This window comes from Palaemon carinicauda, chromosome 10 (assembly GCF_036898095.1).
Source record: "Palaemon carinicauda isolate YSFRI2023 chromosome 10, ASM3689809v2, whole genome shotgun sequence".
Taxonomy (NCBI): domain Eukaryota; kingdom Metazoa; phylum Arthropoda; class Malacostraca; order Decapoda; family Palaemonidae; genus Palaemon; species Palaemon carinicauda.
This window is the reverse complement of record NC_090734.1, coordinates 15,162,645-15,185,825: the sequence shown is the minus strand read 5'-3', so window position 1 is coordinate 15,185,825 and position 23,181 is coordinate 15,162,645. Positions and strand designations below refer to the sequence as shown.

Genomic DNA, 23,181 nt, shown 5'->3' with positions numbered 1-23,181 from the left:
GTAAGGGAGAGGCCGCTGCCTACCATAGCGAGGCGGCTGCCCCTCCCCCCTCGGAGGAGGTAGTTATGGTTAAACAAGGATCTTTTTCAGCTTTGGGCTTCCTTGTGGATACAGGGTTCGCCCTCCAAGGCATCCTTGTTTGACATGGTCAAACGGGGTGCGGCCGCCGAACAATCGTCAACTACAGCGGAAATAGATCCTCTGTCTGTAATTGATGTAGTTGTTTCGGAAACATCCCATGGATCTGTCCAAACACCTGTTGTGACTGGGGTAGCTGAAGGCTCTCTCTCCCCCTCCGGACACACTTCGAGGGAGGAGCGGAGTCCTACGGTATCTCCTTCCACTGAGATTCCCTCTCGAGGGAGTTCTCTGTTAGAGACGCCCCTTCGGAGGCTGATCCCACGGCCCCTCGTGGGCGTATAAGGCGGATGGCTCGCCCTCCCCTTCGCCGTAGAGTTCTTCCTTCTTCCTTTAAGGGGGTTAGGAGGCGCCTCTTCAGCTTGTCGTCCCCACAATCCTCTGCGGAGGAGACGTCTCGCCGCTCTCCTGTCCTGCCAGCTACCAATCTAGACCTCTCCGGGGATCGTTCGCGTTCCCCTTTGGAGGATGGTCGTCCGTCGGGACAAGGGTCTCCTCAACCATCTACCTCAAAGGCTGCTGATGCGCTTTACGCGCCCCCTGAGTCTGCCATTGCGCAGTCTCCTGGCCCTTCGGGGTCTCAGGGACCTGAGCGCAAAACTGCACCTCTCGTCTCTAAGCGTAAGGCTCTGCCTGCGCCCGTTTCTGTTGTTGCTGACAAAGCTCTTCGGTGCTCACCTGTAGGCGCTCGCGCCTCTGATCCTGTTACGCGCCAGGGCTCCCCTGCGCGCCCACGCCATCGTCAACTGTTCTTGATGCAGCGAGCAAGCGCTCAAAGGCGCCCGCGTACCCACCTTTACCAGCACTTCCATGCCCCCCAGTTCCTGTTACATCGCGCGCGATTCCAAAGGGGCCTGAGTCGGCGCACAGGTTCCTACGGACTCGCTGCGCCCTTTGGGGGAAAAACGCGGCGCGCGTTCACCCCCTGTTCCTGTATCACCACCGCGCGCGGTCTAACAAGTTCCGGAGTTGGCGCCCACAGGTTCTCGTGGACTCGTCGCGCCCTTTACGGGGAAAGCGCGACGCGTGATCGCCCCCGGTTCCTGTCACTCTTCGCGCGGTCCAAAAGGTTCCAGAGTCGGCGCACAGGCGCCCACAGGTTCCTTCGGACTCGTCGCTCCCGACGGGGGAAGATCGCGTCGCGCGTTCACGTGCAATTCCATCCGCGACGCGCTCTCCATCGCGCGCAATTAAAGAGGTTCGCGATGCGCTTTCACGCGCGGATATTGTTCCAGCTTCCGCGCATTCTCCAACGCGATCGCGTGACGCGCTGACTCAACACGTAGCTCCGGGGTTGGCTAAATTAGCGCACAGGCGCTCACAGCCTCCTCTGGAATCGCGCGAGTCTGCTGCCGACAATGTCGCGCGCGACGCCCATCTGTCGCGCCCAGTCCCAGCTACGCGCCCTGTGCCTGTGTTCAAGGCGACTGTGAGCGTTCCTCATGCCGTGCACAACCCGCGACCTCCTAAACAGCCTGTTCCAGATGCGCGCTATGCGCGCCAACAATAGCCAGCACAGTTAACAAACTAGCAAGCGAATAGGGCGATCCCTTCCGACTGTCGCCCACAGGTCTCTCGGGATTCTGCTGTAATTCCATCGCCTTCGCGGTGAGTTCTCCCAGACACGCGCACAGGCGTCCCTGTCATATCGCGCCCTTCCGGCTCCCACGAGGTCTCTGCGCACCCGCGCGTTCGGGCGGTTCCTGATCGTCGTACACCGACTCCTTCACCATCACGCTCTTGCGACCTTATTCTGGCCCACTCTCCGAGACATGCCCGCGCCATTGATTCATCTGCGCGCCATCGCTCTGCGGCCGCCCCCACCCACGCGCGCGCGTGCGATTTTCCAGCATCTCCCGCCCGCGCGCAATTGGGTTCGCGCTCGCAATATTCCAGCCTCGCGTTACGCTAACGCGCGCGACCCTGTGCAGGGCCTGATTCACGAGCCCCAACGTGACCGCCGCCAGGCGGATTCTTCCTTGTCTCGCTCCCCCCTCCATAAGTGCAGACCAGCTCGCTCGCCAGAGGGGGGGCCGCTCCCCAGATAGATCTAGGGCTTCTTCTTTTGCAGCCCAGAAGGCGAACCCTCGTTTGTGTACTCCTCCTAGGGATCCATCGGTCCCCTTCCCTTCAGAGGGAGTGTCTGCCAGCGCCACTGTCAGTCAACAGCCGTGGTTTGATACGCTTCTCAGAGCTCTTGTACAGGCTATGAAGCCTGCCGCCTCTGACTCGGGTCGCGAACCAGTGGCAGTTTCCTCCCCCCTGAAGAGGAAGAGAGGAGTTTCTCCCGTGGATCTTCCTCCGAGACCTAGGCTATCTCCTCGCAGATCCTTAGGCAAGGTTCCTACTCCTCCTCAGACCTTCTCGCCTTCCCCTGTGGAGGAGGAATACCCCTCCTCAGGGGAGTCGGTCGGAGAGGATGTCCTCCCCATCGCACCAGTGGAGGAAGTTCGTCCTCCTCCCGAGAGGTCCCCTCGTCTTGAGGTGGAGAAGGACCTACCACCTTCGCTTTTGGAGTCCTGTATCCCTCCCAGGAGGGAATCTAAGGACTCTAAGACTATTCCTAAATCATCGGCCAGGATCAGACAGCAGCAGCCTAGGCCGGTCGAGGATATTCACACGTCCCCCGAGGAAGAGCCCTTGGGGTCAGGAGACTTCGGTGCGAGTCCATCAGGAGGCAAGCGCCAAGAATCGTAACATGCATTCTGGCAAGTTCTGTCTCTCATGAGGAGTCTCAACGGGATCCCAGTCCTCCTCGTGATGGACAGGACACAGTCCTGGATGGTATCTTTGGCTCTCATAGGCCCTCCAAGGCCAGTGCAGCTTTGCCCTGGTCTTGGGGGATGAAGAGTGCCAGAGAGAAGATCGAAGGACAACTTGTGGAGCTTGCCTCCTCGAGCAGGTCGAGTGCCGGGTATAAGCTCCTCCCTCCTCCTCGAGTCCGTCAGAGGAGATATTTTGAGATCCTTGAGGAGCCTTCTTTGAGTCTTCCCCTGCACCATTCCGTGGAAGCCCTCACTGGGGGAGTCTCTCTTGAGAGACTCTCCAACCGGCACATGTCCTTCTCGGCCACTGAGATCCAGAGTCAGGAGAAGGACATTAAGTGTGCCATGCAGGCCACTTCATGGCTAGACTTCTGGCTGGGCTCTCTGGGCATTCTGGTGCGGTCCGAGGATCTGTCCAAGGAAAGCTCTGGAGACCTTCTTCCTCTCGGGCACTCGGACCATCGAGTTCCTGTCCCACCAGGTTACTAGCTTGTGGGCCAACACGATCCTCAAGCGTCAGGACGCAGTGGCGGAGAGGTATCATCAGAAGGTCCCCAGCGCCGAAGCTAGTAGGCTCAGACACTCTTCTGTCCTCAGCAAGAGTCTATCCGAGCCTAAGAACGTGGAACGTACTACTGAGAGGTGGAGGCAGTCCAATCAGGATTCCCTCATCCATAAAGCTGTGACATCAAGGCCCTACAAGCCTCCGGCAGTACAGCAGCCCCGCCCTGCCAAGGACACGAAGAAGACAGCCATTGCAGCGAAGCCCAAGGTGTCTAAGCCCTTTCCTGCCAAGGGCAGAAGGGGCAAGAAGTCCTCCAGGGGGAACAAGAACCCTAGAGGTACCGGCCGAGGCCGGAAACGCTAGGGGTGGCAATCCCCCTGCATGTCCACCAGTGGGGGGATGCCTTCAGAGTTGCGCAGTAATGTGGCAGCAACTCGGGGCGGATGCCTGGACGATCTCTGTGATCTCTCAAGGGTATCGCGTCCCGTTCACGGCATCTCTACCTCCCCTGACAGCGGATCCACTGTCGCTGAGCTCTCTTGCCATGGGGTCGGCAAAAGGGCAGGCCCTTCGGGCCGAAGTCCAGACCATGTTGGAGAAGAACACGCTCCAAGAGGTCGTGGATGGGTCCCCAGGCTTCTACAGTCGACTCTTTCTTGTGAAAAAGGCATCTGGAGGCTGGAGACCAGTCATCGATCTCTCGACACTGAACGGGTTTGTCAAGCAGACTCCGTTCAGCATGGAGACGGCAGACACGGTCAGACTTGCAGTGAGACCGCGGGATTTCATGTGCACTCTGGGTCTGAAGGACGCTTACTTCCAGATCCCAATCCATCCGTCTTCAAGGAAGTACCTAAGATTTTGCCTAGATCACAAGATCTACCAGTTCAAGATGTTGTGTTTCGGTCTCTCCACAGCACCTCAGGTGTTCACCAGAGTCTTCACCGTCATCTCTTCATGGGCACACAGGACCGGCATCCGTCTCCTTCGTTACCTGGTCCTGGCAGACTCGGAGGTTTCCCTTCTCCACCACCGAGACAAGCTCCTCGAGGTTTGCCGGGATCTGGGGATCGTGGTAAACCTCGAGAAGTCTTCTCTGCAGCCCTCTCAGAGGCTGGTTTATCTAGGTATGATCATAGACACCAATCTCCACAAAGCCTTCCCATCAGACGAAAGGATTTCCAGGCTGAGGAAGGTCGCGAGACCTTTCCTCACTCAAGAAGAGCTCCCAGCCCAATCGTGGCTTCGTCTCCTCGGTCACCTTTCCTCTCTAACCCGCCTCGTTCCCAGGAGTCGCCTCAGGATGAGATCCCTTCAGTGGTGGCTGAGGTCCCGATGGAGTCAAGGTCTCGACTCCCCGGACATCTTGATCCCAATGGGATCGGCGGAACGGTCGGACCTGGAGTGGTGGGTGGCGGAAGAGAATCTACGAAAGGGAGTGGATCTTCTCGTCTCCCCCCCAGATTTGATGTTGTTTTCGGACGCGTCAAACAAAGGGTGGGGGGCCCACGTGCTGAACCACAGGGCCTCCGGCCTGTGGTCAGAATCAGAAAAGTACCTTCACATAAACCTGCTGGAGATGAAGGCCGTCTTTCTGGGCCTTCAAAAGTTCCATCAAGTCCTGGCGGGTCACTCCGTGGTGGTGATGAGCGACAACACCACGGCAGTGGCTTACATCAACAAGCAGGGAGGTACCTTTTCGGAACTACTATCCCATCTTGCAGTAGAGATCCTGAGATGGTCCGAGGTCCACTCGATATCACTTACAGCTCGCTTCATTCCAGGCAAGAGGAATGTGCTCGCCGACAGTCTGAGCGGAACGACGCAGATAGTGAGTACCGAGTGGTCTTTGGATCCTCTGATAGCCAACAAAGTCCTGACTTTGTGGGGTTCCCCGACTGTGGATCTGTTTGCTACGGCATTGAACACCAAGCTTCCGCTGTACTGCTCCCCAGTCCCGGACCCCAAGGCTCTCTGGCAGGATGCCTTCCAACAACGGTGGGACAACGTCGACCTGTACGCCTTTCCCCCGTTCTGTCTGATGAGGAGGGTCTTCAACAAGACCAGAATATCGGTCAATCTCTCGATGACTTTGATAGCCCCGCTGTGGCGTCACGCGTAGTGGTTTCCAGACCTTCTGCTGCTCCTCACAGAGATCCCGAGGGAACTCCCTCCACGTCGCGAGCTACTCAAAAAACCACACTCCAACATCTTCCACAAAGCCGTAGCTTCGCTTCGACTTCACGCCTGGAGACTATCCAGCATCTCCTCAAAGAGAGAGGCTTTTCGCAACAAGTTGCGGAAAGGATGTCTGGTCACCTGCGCCGGTCATCCGCAGGAGTCTACCAGGTGAAGTGGCGAGTTTTCTTTGGTTGGTGTCGTGGAAGGGGTATTTCTCCCCTCGATGCCACTCTTCCAGCAATAGCGGAGTTCCTTGTGTATCTGCGGGAAGAAATGCGCCTTTCAGTCTCGGCAGTGAAAGGCTATCGCTCAGCCTTAAGTCTTGCCTTCAGGCTCAAAGGAATGGACATTTCCTCCTTGCTGGAACGGTCCCTGCTCATACGAAGTTATGAACTTACCTGCCCTCAGTCGGAAGTGAGACCTCCTCCTTGGAACGTGATTCGAGTCCTCAGGTCTCTTAAGAGGCCTCCCTACGAACCATTACGCCAGGCTTCGGATCGCCACCTTACCTGGAAGACGGTGTTCCTGCTAGCTTTAGCCTCGGCCAAGCGAGTTGGCGAGCTACATGGTCTCTCATACGACGTCGCCCATTCAAGGGGATGGGGGGAGGTGACGTTCAGCTTCGTCCCTGAGTTTGTTGCCAAGACTCAGAACCCGGGAGTGCAGGACCCTAGGTTCGACTCTTTCCAGGTCTCGAGTCTTCGTTCTGTAACAAATGACCCAGATCATCTCCAACTGTGCCCAGTTAGGAGTCTGAGGTTGTATCTGAAGAGAACAGCTGCAGTCCGGCCCCAGGTGCGAGCCTTGTTTGTTAGCACCGGGCCAACGAAGAAGAGGGTCACCAAGAACACCATCTCGGCCTGGATCCGTAAGGTAATCCACCTGGCCTTGAGTTCTGACCCTCTCCCGTCACGGCGCCCTAGGGCGCACGATGTCAGGGGCGTAGCTGCGTCCCTGGCCTTCAAGAAGAACTTTTCTGTGACGCAGGTCCTGCAAGCCGGGGTCTGGAAGCGTCAGACTACCTTCACGACCCACTACCTGCAAGACGTGACCCACAGGAGGCTCGATACGTTTTCTATCGGCCCTGTGGTGGCTGCACAACAGTTGGTCTAACCTCAGGCTCCTAATTGGACAAGTAGCAGAGGGTTGAGGGCATTGTTACCCGGTTTTAGTCTGTGTGAGTGAAAAGATCTGGCTGGCCCTTTTCTTTTCTTCATCCTCTCCTCCCTTGGAGAAAAACAGCATCCTGGTTCTTTGCACAGCTGACCTCGAACCTCTGCAGGTAAGCCATGCTTCCTTGTGTTCCTAGTATTAGCTTATAATACTGTCATGTCCCCATACCCGGACGAGGTGGTATTGGGTTGTCCTAGCCTAGATTTCCTTATTAAGGACTCCAGGTCAACTTCCTAGGACGTGTCACTGCTCACCTTCACACACAGCTTACGTAGGCCGCAGCAGTCCCTGACTGCCTGCGAGGTGCAGGGTCCCCGATCCTGGAGCTGCTTTATGAACTCAGGGTCGGGGACCCCGGGCAAGCCAAAGCCAGTATGGCAGGGGACTTACCTCCCTTCCTAAGGGTTGAGTCACCCCATGTAAATATCGTGGTTTGTATTCAGTTAAGGAACAAATGACAAATTCGTAGATAATTTGTATTTTCCCTGACGATACAAACCTAGCTATTTACAGTTATGTGCCCGCCAGCCCTGTCCCCCAAGATAAGTCCTACCTCTAAGTAAAGTGGCCGAATCACCGGCGTGTGTGAGGGTGGAGGGGTAGCAAGCTACCCCCCCGCCCCCCCCCGCTAACTAGCGGTGGGGTAGGAAACCCTCGTTAAAACTTTATGGCTCGTCATCGGCTGCGCCGAAGTAATTACCCCATGTAAATAGCTAGTTGTTCCAACACAGATACTTACCTCGAACTACTTTCTTAGGAGTTACCTGTAATCTCCTCTCAACCGACCAGAGTTTTGTGTAGTATACCCTACCTCCGTTTTCTATGGAGGACTAACCGAGGAGTAAGGAGAACGTGCCCTGAGGGTAGACCTGAGCTAGGTCGGCGTTAGCTTGGGTCCCGCTAGCCAGTAATTTCTCTGGTCGCGTTGTGATACCATCACGCCGCTCTCATTCTCTTACGACCCTTTGTGTCCCGACTCGTGTGTCCCACGTGGTTACCGCGTGGTATCTCTGTGCTTTTCCCTTGTGTTCTCGCGTGTTCACTGCCTTTCCTTGTGTTTTCCAAGTGAATTCCTTGATTATTCCCTTCGTACCTGTGTCTTGTGGTTGTGTGCGATGGAGCAGATCCACCGTTGTCCTGGGCCTAGAGCCGGAAAGTCGTGTGGAGCGTTCCTTTCCAAGCCCGAAGTGGACCCTCATTCCCTTTGCTCTTCCTGTAGAGGTAGAGTGTGCTCGCCGTCGGATACGTGCGATGAGTGTGTTAGCTGGAATGAGATCCAGTGTGTGTGTTATGGCACTAAAAAGAAGTTGTCGTCGAAACGTTTGCCCAGGAAGTCTAGCAACTCTTCGCCGTTACCGTCGCCAAGTGGACGGTTCGACGGGGCTTCTGTCTCGCCTTCCCCTACCCAGAGTAGGGGACGAGGTAAGTCCGTTGCGGGGAAAGTGCCGAGGGCCCTTCCCCAGGAGTCTAATGTATATAAAGTGGGGGTTGCTGGGCCTTCTCAGGCTAGTGGGGAGCCTGATAGTGCTTTGTCTGGGGGTTCTGGAGAGATTGCCCTTGTGCTTGGGGGGCACGTCTCCTCCAACGACCCCATGTGGAGTAGTAACGTTGTGCCTGTTTCTTCGCCCGCTTCATGTGCCTGTGTTTCAGGTACTTCAGTGGCTGGTGACGCCCAGGAGAAGTTGGACTCTTTTACGAAGTGGTGTGCTTCAAAGAACATCAAGCCCCTCAAAGCCTCAGTCCCAGATATCGCAGACTTTTTAGTATATCTCAGAGACGAGGTGGGGATGTCAATCCCAGCTATAAAAGGAGTATGTGCAGCCTTGGGTCAAGTCTTCCTTCTGAAGGGCATCGACCTGGGCTCCTCTAGACACATCTCTATGCTTATCAGGATCTTTGAACAAACCTGCCCTCCTCAAACATTTAGGGTGCCTCAGTGGGACTTGGCTAGGGTTCTGAAGATGTTAAGTAGTCCCCCGTTCGAACCGATGAAAGATATTGTAGACAGGGATCTCACTCTCAAGACGGTCTTTTTGTTAGCCTTGGCCTCTGCGAAAAGAGTAGGAGAGATCCATGGGCTGTCTTACGACGTCTCTCATTCGAAGGGGTGGAGAGAAATCTCCCTCAAGTTCGTCCCTTCTTTCGTGGCAAAAACCCAGAATCCAGCAGTGTGGGATCCTAAGTTCGAGGGGTTCTCACTGCCAGCCATTCCTAAGACTGGGAATCCAGAGGATTTTAGGTTGTGCCCCGTCTGTGCCGTTAGGAAGTACCTTGAGAGGACTGCACATCTCCGGCCGAGTATCAAGAGTCTTTTCGTCTCCACAGGTGTTACGAAGAAGCAGGTATCGAAGAATACCATCTCCTTTTGGTTGAGACAAGTTATTGCCAGGTCCTATAAGGAGGAGGGACTGGCCTTGCCAGGTACTCCTAGGCCCCATGACATTAGAGGGCTAAGCACTTCTTTAGCCTTTGAGAAGAACATGGCAGTGGGCCAGATCCTTCGGGCAGGCACCTGGTCGAACCAGTCGACCTTTACTGCCCATTATCTCAAGGATTACTCAAGGAGGTCTTTGGACGGGTTTTCCATTGGGACAGTCATCTCCGCGCTCCAAGCGATTTAACGGTGAAGCCCCAGGTGCAATCGTGGATAGCAAAACCAGGAGACACAGGTTCGTTCCTTTTCACCCTAATCCCCGTTTTCCTATCCCTACCGGAGATAACCACACATATGTAACCAATGAAGAACACGTCTCTGCAACTTTGTCACTGGACTCAGCATCAGAAAATTTTTTAAAGGGTGAGTACTTAGACACTAACGTGAGCTCTTTGTGTAGTTTGCCCTACCGTTCCTTTTCCAGTTTTTATTTTATAAAGCCTAGTTCATATCTAGGTTACTTGTCGTCCGCTTAGCTGGGTCTGAAGGTCAGGAAGACACTCCCACCTCCTAAAGTGTAAGTCTCCTAAGAAAGTAGTTCGAGGTAAGTATTCGTGTTGGAACAAGTCAAAAATTTTAAGTAATTTTTATTTTTCCTAACATACTTACCGAGAACTACTTTCGGGTAATGGCCCTCCCTACCTTCCCCGAGTGCCTTTCTGCCCTTGCAGGGACTTTTTGCACCATCCGAGGAACTTACTGACTAGCGGGACCCAAGCTAACGCCGACCTAGCTCAGGTCTACCCTCAGGGCACGTTCTCCTTACTCCTGGGTTAGTCCTCCATAGAAAACGGAGGTAGGGTATACTACACAAAACTCTGGTCGGTTGAGAGGAGATTACAGGTAACTCCTAAGAAAGTAGTTCTCGGTAACTATGTTAGGAAAAATAAAAATTACTTAAAATTTTTGATGTTTGTATCGTTAGGAAAAATACAAATTATCTACGAATTTGTCATTTTTTTAACTGATTCACATATGAAGATGTACATCCAAGAGTACTCCATTATTTTTATCATCTGAACATCAAGATTTTGCAGGTTCCTTTTTTACCATGTTAGTATGTACAGTATTTTGCTTTACCTTGATTTAGTTTGCAGGATTTTTTAAGAGAGTTCATGACAGTTTCAAGTCTTTAGTGTTTTTTTTTTAACTTATGGTAGTCTTTCCTTTTCACAGGTAGCTGCTGTGCCAAGATCAAAATGGTTGATGATGCCACTCGTAAGACTCTAAGTAATATTCCACTGCTTAAAACCAAAGCAGGACCAAGGGATAAGGAATTGTGGGTGACCAGACTGAAGGAGGAGTACCAGGCTTTGATTAAGGTAGGTTTTAAGTACGGCACTGTATACCGTTACTTATCCAGAGTAATAGGCAGTTTGCCAAATGTAGAATTGGCTAGGCCCCACCAATGATGGCGCTGAATATATTGTATACCTGAATGCATGCTAGGCTCTAAATATTAATTCTTATAAATACATTAACTCAAAGATCATTTAGGAAAGGAATAGGTACCTTTTACTGTGTAAATAAGCACGCTAACCTACAAAAAATTAAGGCTGAACAGACTTAGTCTATAAATAATGAATCATAACCATTAGGAAGTTTATTACAACACTTATTTGTTATATAATTGGCAAAGAAATGCTAATTCTTATAGTTATGGCTATAATGACAGAAAGAAAAAAAATGTGTGGAAAAAAATTAAATTTTTCAATATTTAACTTAGCCGGTGATTATAATAGCTGCAACTCTGTTGCTCGACAGAAAAACTCTACGGAAAAATTCGCCAGCGATCGCTACACAGGTAGGGGGTGTACTCAACAGCGCCATCTGTCGTTCAGATACCCATTACTCATTGTAAACAAAGAACTCAATTTTCTCTCTGTCGGGCTACCGGCAAGACCTACTAATTCGCTGTTGCTAACTGGATTTGTTTTCACAACTATTTGGTGAAGTACACTATTCTAGTTTTGAGCTTTCGCTATGCAGGTGTTTTATCTTCATCTTAAAACTTGAACTCATTTTGGATAGATTTAATTATGGTGACAAAGAGAGTATGGACTTTCTTTCACTTTTAAATGGCCGACCCTTCCCTTAGACGGAAGTGTGTTTAGGCTTTTAGTAATTATCTTATCACGTTATAGATTTTCCTATATTTTATATCTCTCCGCCTTTATTAGGCCTCTTCGATTAACTTTCCATTTTTTATAAACATATAAAAATAAATTTGTTCCGTAACCGAAATACAAACCACGCTATTTACAAAGGGTTATTACTTTTAGCGTAGCTGAAATGGCGAGCCATTAGAATTTAACGAGGGTGTATTACCCCCCGCGCTAGTTAGCGGGGGGGTAGGGGAGTGGTAGCTAGCTACCCCTCCTCCCCCTCACACACACGTGAATACTCACTTTCACTTTTGGCTCGGACTGTGACAGACGTCTCTGTCTTGGTAGTCGCTTGGCAGCCATTGTCTGTTTTGTCTTTACTTAATCGCTTACTTTTCTTTTACTCAATATATATGTAAACATGTTTTCATGTTTGTATATATATTTGAGTATAGAAATAAGTAAGTTTCCTTTTCAGATGTGTGTGTGTAGTGTACGATATCTACGTGGAGGCCTCGGCAGTTAGGCCACCACGGCGTATTTTATGGGTGGCGATCGAGTTTGACTTATGTCTTTCTCTCTCTCTCTCTCTCTCTCTTGAGGTCGTTCACCCTTTTACTACGTGTTACTACGCCCTTATAGCCTAGCTTCCTTTCCGTGTGGGGGGTTGCTACGCGTACGTTTGTATCAATTAGTTATGAATCTAATTGTAGTTGTTTTTTTTTTCAGCTTGTAGAACGATTTCTTTCGGGGTTTTCGTTCTTTCTTTAGTGTTCATTCATTTTTTAATTACACAATTACATAGTTACATAATTATAATTGTTATAATTCTGTTTTGGTTACAGCTCTCCTTCCGCGAGTGTAAGTGGTTGTGAGGGCACGTGCCTGTTGTGTAATTCTTGTTCCTTTCCCTCGGGATTCCTCTTCGGAGCCTTCCCGGGGGAATGAATGTGTACTAATATTATTTGTTTTATTTTTTTACAGTTACCGATCTAGTTCGTTTCTATAATATAGCAACGGTGTGAGCTGTCTGGTTGAGTCCTGGGGATTCGGCTGTTGCTGCCTCCCCCCTTGTATTTTCGTCAGGGGCGTGTCTCCTTCTACTGGTAGTACTCCCGTGTCGACGGACAGCTCTCCAGTTCATTTTTAGAACAGTCAGGAGGCTTGCCTCCTTGGGCGGATAACTTTCCTTCCGAGGGAAGTTTTTCCTGTCCAGGCTTGAGTTTTTCCCCTTTTGGGGGGTTCTTCTCTTGCCTTTTTTTCGTGCGACTATGCTCTTGGTGCTGAGCGGTCGCACCTGCAGTTTCGCTCAAGGGGCTGGGCAACTGCAGGAGCTCCTCTTCGGAGGATTGCTCCTTTTAGGTCACTGGCTGACCAGTCTCTTCCTCGAAGTGTTTCTCTTTCGTTCGCGAGAGAGTACACTCATAGAGACTCCTCTTCGGAGGTTTCTTCTGTTGCTGTTGCTGTTGGCCTCCCTCGCCGTAAGGCCCTCCGTCCGCCTCGTCGTAAGGGCCTCTCATCTCCCTATAAGGGTGCTAAGAGGCGCCCTTTTGGATCTCCGTTTGCAGCCTACACTCCTTTTTTCTCGATCTTCCGCTTTGGTGCAGATGGACAGCAGTCTGATCTCGTCTTCCGACGGGCAACGGTCTTCCCGACGGACAACGGTCTGCCCGACGGACAGCGGTCTTCCGACGGACATCAGTCTCCCGGCGGACAACGATTCCTTCGGGGCAAAGGGTTGCCCCCACGGGGGTTCTTCCCTTGCGTGTCAGGGTTTCCCTGCGCGCCCTTCTGCTCATCAGCGCTCTCCTGTTCGTCAGCGCTTTCAAGATGATCTTCCCTGCGGTTCCTGTTACGTGCCCTGTGCGCCCACGTTCGCCCTCGCGATCTAGAACTTCGGTTCAGGTCGGGGTCAAGGACTTCTTCTTTGCGCAGGCTTCCACGCGTAGCCTTCTGCTCGTCAGCGATCATCAGCTCGCCAGCGATCATCAGCTCGTCAGCGATCATCAGCTCGCCAGCGATCTCCGGATCGCCCACGTGTGTTACAGCTGGCACGCCAACGTTCTCCAACACTTCTGAAGGAACATGGTTCGCCAGCTACTAGCTCACCTGCGCATGCTGATCGCCATCGCACGACCCTCAACTGCGGATGCTGATCACCATCGCGCGACCCTCAACTGCGGATGCTGATCGCCATCGCGCGACCCTCAACTGCGGATGCTGATCGCCATCGCGCGACCCTCAACTGCAGATGCTGATTACGCATGCTGCTCCTCATCGCACAACCCTGAACGATCGCCATCCTGCAGATGCTGATCACCATCGCACCCTTTCACGCGATCATTCACCTGCGCATGCTGCTCGCCATCGCACAACCCTGCACGATTGCCCGCTTACGCATGCTGCTCCTCATCGCACAACCCTGAACGATCGCCCTCCTGCGGATGCTGATCACCATCGCACCTTTTCACGCGATCATTCACCTGCGCATGCTGCTCGCCATCGCACAACCCTGCACGATTGCCCGCTTACGCATGCTGCTCCTCATCGCACAACCCTGAACGATCGCCCTCCTGCGGATGCTGATCACCATCGCACCTTTTCACGCGATCATTCACCTGCGCATGCTGCTCGCCATCGCACAACCCTGCACGATTGCCCGCTTACGCATGCTGCTCCTCATCGCACAACCCTGAACGATCGCCCTCCTGCGGATGCTGATCACCATCGCACCCTTTCACGCGATCATTCACCTACACATGCTGCTCGCCATCGCTTACCATCATGCGGTCATTATCGCCAGCGATCTTCTTCACCTACGCGGCAGCACGATCCCTCGCCGTCACGCCATCGCTTGCGTTCGTCGCCTCGGACACGTGTTCATTTACCTGCCCACTCGCCTGCGCGATCGCTCGCCTGCGCGCCCGCGCGATCGCTCGCCTGCGCGCCCGCGCGATCGCTCGCCTGCGCGCCCGCGCGATCGCTCGCCCGCGCGATAGCTCGCCTGCGCAATCGCTCGCCTGCGCGCCCGCGCGACCGCTCGCCTGCGCGCCCGCGCGACCGCTCGCCTGCGCGCCCGCGCGACCATTCGCCTTTGCGCGACTGTTCGCCTTTGCGCAACCGTTCGCCCTCGCGCGACCATAGTTCGCGGCGAATTCCACAGCCGGTGGTAGCAGCAGGGACGCGTGCTCCTAGACGGCACTCGGGATCACCTCCATCCAAGCACAGGTTGGTAGTGCAGGACGAAGACAGGTCAGTACAGCATTCTTCCCCACCTTCTTTTCAGGCAGGTACAGTCGGGTCCACTCCAAAGGATCGCCCGATCCCTTTCACCTTAGCGAGGATTTCGGACTCTGTGTCCTTGGAGCAGCAGACATGGTTTGGTCCGCTGGCACGGGCGTTAATGAGGGTTATGAAACCAGTACTCGCCGGCCAGGGTAACAAACCAGCGGCTGTCTCTCCTACGCTGAAGAGAAAGAGAGGAGTGGACTTCGTGGTGACTTCCCCCAGGGCGAAGTTGGTTCCCAAGAGGTCGGTCTCGAGGGTCCCCTCTCCTGTACGAGTACTCTCTCCTTCTCCTGCCCTGGAAGGATTATTGGCGGGGGGGGCTTTCCGTTCAAGATTTCTCCATCGGACAAGGGGTGACTGCTTACCTCTTCCTCTGGGAGCTTACCAGGTTCTTTCCCTCCTCGGTTACGGCCCGAGGTTTGGTTCAAGGAAGCTACAGGAAGATCAAGGGTACTTTCCTCCTCTCGAGCTCAGACACCTTGGCCTTTCGTCGTTAAGTATCTACTTGCGGCAAGCTCGATGTTGTACCATCTGGACACGCTGACTGAAGGCTTCCTTCGGGTGTCTCATCTGTGGAGGTCGACGACCTCAGACACCCTTCCATCCTTGAGAAGAGTTTTGTCTGTGCCCAAGGACAGAGACTTAGACAGCTGCTGTGCTGAGTAAATCGACTTCCGGTTTCACTCCTCCAAGGCGCTTTCTTCCAGACTCTGCAGGGCTCCAGCGCCCTTTTCTTTCAACCACGTCGGCCTAAGTTATCGGCTACGACAACTGGGACAAGGTGTCCAATTGCAGTTTCCTCCTGTCAGGAACAGATGGCACGGGAGATTCCCCCGGGGGGGCATAGGCCTAAAAGGAGTTCACAAACTCTAGGATTGCAGGTTTTTTCGCTGGGAGGATGCTTAAGGTTACTCATCCGAATGACAGCTTCCCGATGCCCATTCCCGCACAATCTCTGTGAGTAGCCAAGGATATCGCGCCTGCTGTCTCTGTCAGCGAATTCAGTGTCTCTGAACCTCTATGCCATAGCGTCAGCAGAGTTGCCCGGTTGGGCAGAATGATCCATACCTTAGGCGAAGGTCTTCCTTAGGATCATCGACGGCTTCACCCCCGGTCCCCTCAGTCGATCCTTTCTTGTAAGGAAGGATCTGAGAGGGGATGTCCATAGTCGACCTCTCAGTCCTGATCAAGTTTGTCGAACAAACTTCGGCCAGCGTAGACCAGCAGAATTGATCAGACTGGTAACGAGGCGACAGGACTCCTTTAACCCTGGATCGGAAGGACGGGTACTTTCAGTTTCCATTCCATCCATCTTCCAGGGTGCTCGTCGAATTCAGCCTAGACTGCAAGTATTCCTGCTTATGATGCAGTGTGGCTATCCCGCCGTGGCATAGCAGGTTTGTTTCCCCAGAGAACTCTCCCTGCCTTCCTCTTGGCCGCTCAGGTGCAGGCTTCCGCCTCCTCTGCTGTTTGGAGGGCTGGTCAACTCCGGTAGGCTCGGGTTTCGACCTTCTTCAGCGCCGGGACTAGCTTCCGGAATGTGACCATGAGTGTGGGCTCATGGTATTTTGCTTGGAGCCTTCTCTTCCTCTGCCTCAACATCTGGAGTATCTGGCCATGATTTTGAGTCAACCGCCTTACCACATTGGAAACCCCGCTTCTCGTCCGTCCAGCGAGGTTAAGCAACGTCGGTACTTGGATGGGTGACCACCTGGGGACGCCAGATTCTGTTACCGCATCCTCCGAGCCTTCCTTTCGGTTGACTGTGGCAAGACTGAGGAGAGTCGCAGTACCTGTTCTCAGTCAAGCAGAGCTTTCAGCCCTACCTTGGAACGTTTCCTAGTTCTTCTTTCCTCATTGACCCGTCTATAGTCCGAACGGTCGCCTCAGGATAAGTTCCATGTGGGGCGATCCAAGTCCCGTTGGCTTCAGGCAATGTTTAACCGGACTCCCTGGCCCTATGGGACCAGCGGAACTATTAAACCTGCAATGGGTGTTGACCTATGGAGCCTCTTGATGGTAGTGGATATTTTCGTCCTTTCCCCACATTCTTGATGCGGTTCTCGGACTCGTCAAAGGAAAGGGGGGGGGGGGGGCATGTTCCGGTCCAGGCCTATGGTCAAGACCTGAAGGATACCTCTCCATCATTCAGGCAGGCTTAAGGGCCTTAGTCTGGCCCCTCTTCAGATCCTACAGCTCCTGCCAAGTCGCCCCGTTGTGCGTCGACTTCATTCTAACCAGCAGGGGACGCATTTTCACACCTTCACATCTTGTAGTAGAGATACCGGGATGATTGAGATTCTCTCAATTCCACCATCGGCTCTCTCATTCCAGGCAGGGGAATGTCTCTCTCAGACTATCCGAGCAGAGCCTCATAGAGAGAGTGTACCTAGGGGTCTTTGACCTTGGGTAACCAGCAAGTGCTGGTCTGGGGGACCTGATCGCAACACCTTGGAACCTCAAGCTTCCACTAGTCTTACCCCCAGTCTCAGACCCCGAGACTCTGGCAAGATGCATTCCGGTGATGGTGGGACAAATTCGACGCCTGCGTCTTCCCTCCTTTTTGTCTGCGGACAATGGGTCTCAACAAAACCAGGTTGTCTGTCAACCTTTCAATGGGAGAGCTCCACTGGGACTATGCGCAGAACGGTTTCTGGACCCTCTGCTTCCCCTGACGGAACTCCCGGGAGAGCTTCTCCCACGGCGCAGACTACTCAAGCAACCACACTGCGACATCTCTCCCGAACCGGGGCATCGCTTCGGCTTCATGCCTGGAGACACTACGCTTCCTCCTCTAGAAGAGACAACCCGCTACAGTCGCGGTACGGAGGTCGCGTCATCTGCGATAGTCATCCACAGGGGTCTCCCAGGCAAAGTGAAGAGTCTAAGGTGGTGGGTGCCGTGGGAGATATACCTCTTCCCGTGAGGCCTCTTCTCCAGCAATAACGGTATTATTGCCTTTCGGCGGGAGGAAGCTCCTTTCCGCTCTCGGCAATGAAGCCTGTCGCTCAGCCTTTCCCTGACCTTCAGGCTTAAAGGAATAACTTTTTCCTGCCCGCTGGATCTATCCTCGCTCATGCGAAGCTACGATCGTCCCTGCCCTAGTCGGAGGAAGACCTCCAACTTGGAGCATGGCTAGGACTTTTAGTCCTTTAAGAGATCTTCTCAAGACCCTTTTACGACAGGCCTCGGATTGTATTCCGCCTTGGGTCTTCTGCTCACTCTGGCCACGGCCAGTGTGTAAGCAATCTTCTTGGTCTCTTACTACTCCCCCCTTTCTAAGGAAGAGGGGAAGGCAACATTCAGGCTCGCTCCTGAGTTGTTGGCTAGACTCAGAATCTGAGGGTCCCGACCCTTCGGTCCGATTCATTCAAGATTTCGAGTCTCCATTCTGTGTGTTATGTCCCAAGACCTTCTCTTTCTTGCCAGTAAGGAATCGAGAGGTTAGCGCTGGGAACAGCTGCAGTTTGGCCTCAGTTGCAGCCGATTTGGGAACACATGGAGGACATGGGGGGAGAGTCACCAGTATACCTCTTCAGCCCGGACTCGAGTACATTCATCTCGACCTGTCTTCAAACCCTCCCCCGTCACGTCGCCCTACAGCACGATGTTGGATACATCGCAACGTCCTCGCCTTCGAGTAATACTACTCTGTGACGCAGGTGCTACAAGCTGGAGTCTGGAAGCGTCTGATGACCTTCGCAGCCCGCTTCCTGCAGGGCGTGACCCACAGGAGTCTCGATACGTTTTCTATCGCTCTGTGGTGGCTACACAACAGCTGGTCTAACCTCAGGCTCCTTTTTGGACAGGTAGCAGAAGGTTGAGGGCATTGTTATCAGGTCTTAGTCTGCATGAACGAAAGAAGTATGTCTGGCCCTTACTTCTTTCTTCATCATCCCCTCTACGGGGAAGCAGCATCCTGGTCTCTGCATAGCTGACCTCGAACCTCTGCAGGTAAACCATGCTTCCTTGTGTTCCGAGTATTGAGTCAATACTGTCGCGTCCCCCATACCCTGACGAGGTGGTATTGGGAACGTCCTAACCCAGAGTTCCTTCTGGAACTCCAGGTCAACTGCCTAAGACGGGTCACACTTCTTCCTTCACACACAAGCTTACGTAGGCCACATGGTTCCTTGCGGAGCAAGGAACTTGTGAGGTGCAGGGACTCCTTTTCTCGAGTGCGACTCACTCGGATTCTGAGTCCCCGGGTAAAGCCAAAGCCAGTATGGCTGGGGACTTTCCACCCTTCCTAAGGGATAAGTCACCCTTTGTAAATAGCGTGGTTTGTATTTCGGTTACGGAACAAATGACAAATTCGAAGATAATTTGTATTTTTCCTAACCATACAAACCTTAGCTATTTACACATATTTGCCCGCCAGCCCTGTCCCCCAAGACAAGTCCTACCTCTAAGTGAAAGTGAGTATTCACGTGTGTGTGAGGGGGAGGAGGGGTAGCTAGCTACCACTCCCCTACCCCCCCCGCTAACTAGCGCGGGGGGTAATACACCCTCGTTAAATTCTAATGGCTCGCCATTTCAGCTACGCTAAAAGTAATAACCCTTTGTAAATAGCTAAGGTTTGTATGGTTAGGAAAAATACAAATTATCTTCGAATTTGTCATTTTAATGCTTTGTTTATATAGACCTTTCCTGAGAGTAGGCGGTCCTAACTTGGAAACCGAAGTTAATTAACCTTGAGCCCTTTACATCGTCTTTAGCTTTTAAAGAGCTAAGGATTTAAAACTTTTTAAATGTAATATTTTATGAAAGAATTTCTTTGATAGTCTTCGTACTGTTTTCAAAGATGAACTAACATTTAGTTTTTTATGCTACGCAGTTGTTGACGTTCAGGACGTTCAACATGCGCTCTATCGTTACGATAGAGAGAGAGTGTATCACGGTTTCACTTTGCAGTAAGAGTAAATCGATTCTGACGTTTTGTTCATTCTTTCTTAGCTTAAATGTTTTAAATTCTAATTTAAAGGAACTTTTTATTTGAAAAACCTTTCAGTTTTTTCCTTTAGTCAAATAACATGTTTTTTTGACGATATATAATTGGGCTCTTCTCTTAGGTGCGAAATCAAGAGAGAAAGAGAGAGAGAGATAGAGACGGAGGGAGAGAGAGGAGAGAAAACGTTCCGTTCAAGCGGGTAACGTTGTTCTCGTGTTACTCACGTCCCTAGTCGCTGTACGGGGAGGAAGGATAAAACGTTTTTAGGTTTTTATTCTCGTCCCCAGGCTATGTGTGGTGAGAGATTGAAAACGTAGTTATATGAACTAGTGTTTAGTCTCTTTCCCAGCCACTGATTTTTCTTTTTATCTTAAAATATGTTTTCTGTTTTTTGCTGGTATTATGAGCTTGCATTATACGACTAATTTCGCAATTACTACCTTTTAATGAAGGGTAGAATTGCGTGTTTCAGGTAGAAATAAGTGCAAAACAGAAAATCGAAGTGATAAAGTGATATGCGCAAAGTGTTACAAGGCGCAAAGTGTTACAGTGTTGCGTCCGAGGGTTCGTCTGTTCGTGCCTGTCGTTCACCTAGTCCGGGACCTCTTACAAGCTCCCAAGCCCAGGGGAGAAGTAATGTCAAACGACTTATGGGTTCGAGAGGCCTTGACCAACGAACAGACGTTTTCCCTCTATGGTATCGGGTGTATCTTACCAAGATCTCCCCTACCATAAGACGAGAGAGACGTTGTTTCTCCTCGCCATCCGTAGGCTTTTCGCATAAGAAACCTGTCACAAGGTTTCGAAGCCCTTAAGCGAAAGTCAGTCCTTTCAGGACAGGTCCAGCGTCCTGGTTACAGCCATTAGGACAGCTCTGACCCTATGCAGTCATCGGATAACTGCTCGCCGCCTAACAAAAGCGTAACACAGACTCCGAGAGTCTTTTTTTGTAGGCAAAGTGTTGCGGTCACAGACGTTACCCTCGTCTATTACCACAACCATTTCCGTTGATCCTTAAGGGGTTGTATGGCAAAACATGCAGTATATGCTTGCCTCCCTTATGGAAGACTATTCTGCCGATTAGTCCGTTGAGTCTAGCCGTTTATCTCATCGATATCCTGGCTTTCAGCCAACCTAACGTTCCTTTGTGCTTACTGTTGACGTTGGCGTAGCTTAATCACGTCAGTCAGGTTGTTTAGAACCACACTCGATGCGGTCTCGTGTGGTTTTTCAGTCGCATTTGGACGTTAGGCCACTGGCTGATGCTCCTGTTGACGTTCAGGACGTTCACTAACAATCGGAGTTGTCTTGTTTTGACGCTGTGCGTCAACCTCCGCATTCTAGAGTTGTTTTGACTGCTCAGTCTAGGCAGTCAAAGCAGTCTCGAGTGGACGCTGTGCGTCCTCACGCACCTGTTGTGGTTGACAGTTCAGTTGTTGACAGTTCACAGACTGTCAAGCAGTTACATGACGTTGCGTTCTGGTCCGCTACTAATGCACCAGTGAGAGACTCGGCTTTTATCGGACAAGGTTCCTGTAGATGAGGAAGTTGCTGTTCTCCCTCCTACTGATATTCCCTTGAGGACTCTGTCAGATGGAGAGGAGCCTAAAGCTGCTTAGCCTCCTATGGACTTTAATTAAATCATGATGATTTTTTTAAGGATCTTCGTCCGGATCTTTTTGTAACTGCTGCTCCTCGTTCGCCTAAACGTCAGAGCTTACACTAGGCCTAGCTACTTCGAAGCCGTTGTTTTTAAACTAGTGCTCTCTCGCTCTCCTAGAGAGCGTTACGTTGGCTAGGCGACTGGTTTTTCACCAGGAGGAGTTTGGGGGATACAGCCTTTGCTTTCCCTTCTTTTAAACTGGTTTATAAACCGAGAGTCTGATATGACACGAGAGAAGTTCTCGGCTTGGGAGTTCATGCCTCTGCCCAGATAGACTTCTCAATTCTGGTAGACTCTCCCTGGCGCCTAGCCAGGAGACGCTCCAAGTTGTTTACAGGTCAACTTCACAGCTGTTGTCGAGCCTTTGAAGTTTTGCTGTACTATTATGTCACGCATAACAAGGCTTTCAGGGATGGTAAACGGTTCCGCCTCAGTCGCTAACCCCGTCTGTTGCCACACCTGCTCCCGTAGACCCTAAATGGGCTTTGCTGCAAGACATGCAGTCCAAGCTTGCGTCCTTGATAGAGGACTTAAATGCGGAGAAGAACCTTCTGGCCAACAACCTTCCAACCGGTCGGTTGTGCGCCCTGTTGACGCTGAGGTAACCTACTCGCGTCTGCCAGTTGAGGTGGTTCCTCCACCGATGCGACCCAGTGTGGGTTGCCAGCCGCACGTTGACATTAAGCGACGCTCGGAGGTGGTTGTTGACGTTCAGGACGTTCAACAACCAGCAGAGGTGACTTGTTTTGACGCAGTGCGTCAACCTCAGCAACCCGGTAGGGTGTTGACTGCACAACCCAGACGGTCTAGACAGTCTCGTGTTGACGCTGTGCTTCCTCGCGCACCCATGGTTGTTGACAGTTCACAGACTGTGCAGCAGTTCCATGATATTGCGTCCGGCTCCGTCACGCATCCACCAGTGCGACCGGATTCAGCGAGCCAGACGTTGCCCACTCCGTTGCCGTTTCCTCATCAGTTTCGGATGAGGAACCCTCTGATGAGGACGTTGCTGAACAACAAGACAATCAGCCCCCAGCCCTGCTATCCATCCATAAGATGCTGAAGAAGGAACGCTGCTCAGTCAGGATGTGGATGAGTCTGGTAGGGACACTGTCATCCGTGGATCAATTTGTGTCACTAGGAAGACTACACCTCCGTCCTCTTCAATACCATCTAGCTTTTCACTGGAAAAAGGACAAGACGCTAGAAGCGGTCTCGATCCCGGTTTCCGAAAAGATAAAGTCTTGTCTGACTTGGTGAAAGGACAATTTCAACCTAAGAGAGGGTCTTCCCCTGGCTGTTCAGACTCCCAACCACGTTCTCTTCTCGGACGCATCGGACGTAGGCTGGGGTGCGACATTAGACGGTCGGGAATGCTCGGGAATATGGAACTCGAGTCAAAGGACAATGCATTTCAACTGCAAGGAGCTACTGGCAGTACGTCTGGCCTGGAAAAGCTTCAGGTCTCTCCTTCAAGGCAAAGTGGTGGAGGTGAACTCGGACAACACCACGGCTTTGGCGTACATCTCCAAGCAAGGAGGGACCTACTCTCTGACGTTGTACGAGATCGCATGGGACCTCCTCACCTGGTCAAAAGGTCTAAACATATCACTAGTAACGAGGTTCATCCAAGGCAACTTGAATGTCATGGCAGATTGTCTCAGTCGGAAGGGACAAATAATTCCAACAGAATGGACCCTCCACAAGGATGTATGCAAGAGACTTTGGGCCACCTGGGGCCAGCCAACCATAGATCTCTTCGCAACCTCGATGACCAAGAGGCTCCCAAGATTTTGCTCACCAATCCCGGACCCAGCAGCAGTTCATATAGATGCCTTTCTCCTAGATTGGTCACATCTAGATCTATATGCTTTCCCTCCGTTCAAGATTGTCAACAAGGTACTGCAGAAGTTCGCCTCTCACGAAGGGACAAGGTTGACGCTAGTTGCTCCCCTCTGGCCCGCGAGAGAATGGTTCA

The 23,181-nt window shown here is 52.1% G+C and overlaps 1 protein-coding gene across 2 annotated transcripts in view; it reads left to right on the top strand.

Annotated features, from left to right (window-relative positions):
* Positions 1–23,181, top strand: part of Ufc1 (Ubiquitin-fold modifier conjugating enzyme 1) — a 92,435-nt gene that overhangs the window by 18,811 nt on the left and 50,443 nt on the right. For both annotated transcript variants that reach the window (XM_068381508.1, XM_068381509.1), the window contains exon 2: positions 10,373–10,518. In XM_068381508.1, the coding sequence (XP_068237609.1) occupies positions 10,396–10,518 (123 nt within the window). In that variant the 5' untranslated portion in view covers positions 10,373–10,395. The remainder of the gene's footprint in view (positions 1–10,372; positions 10,519–23,181) is intronic.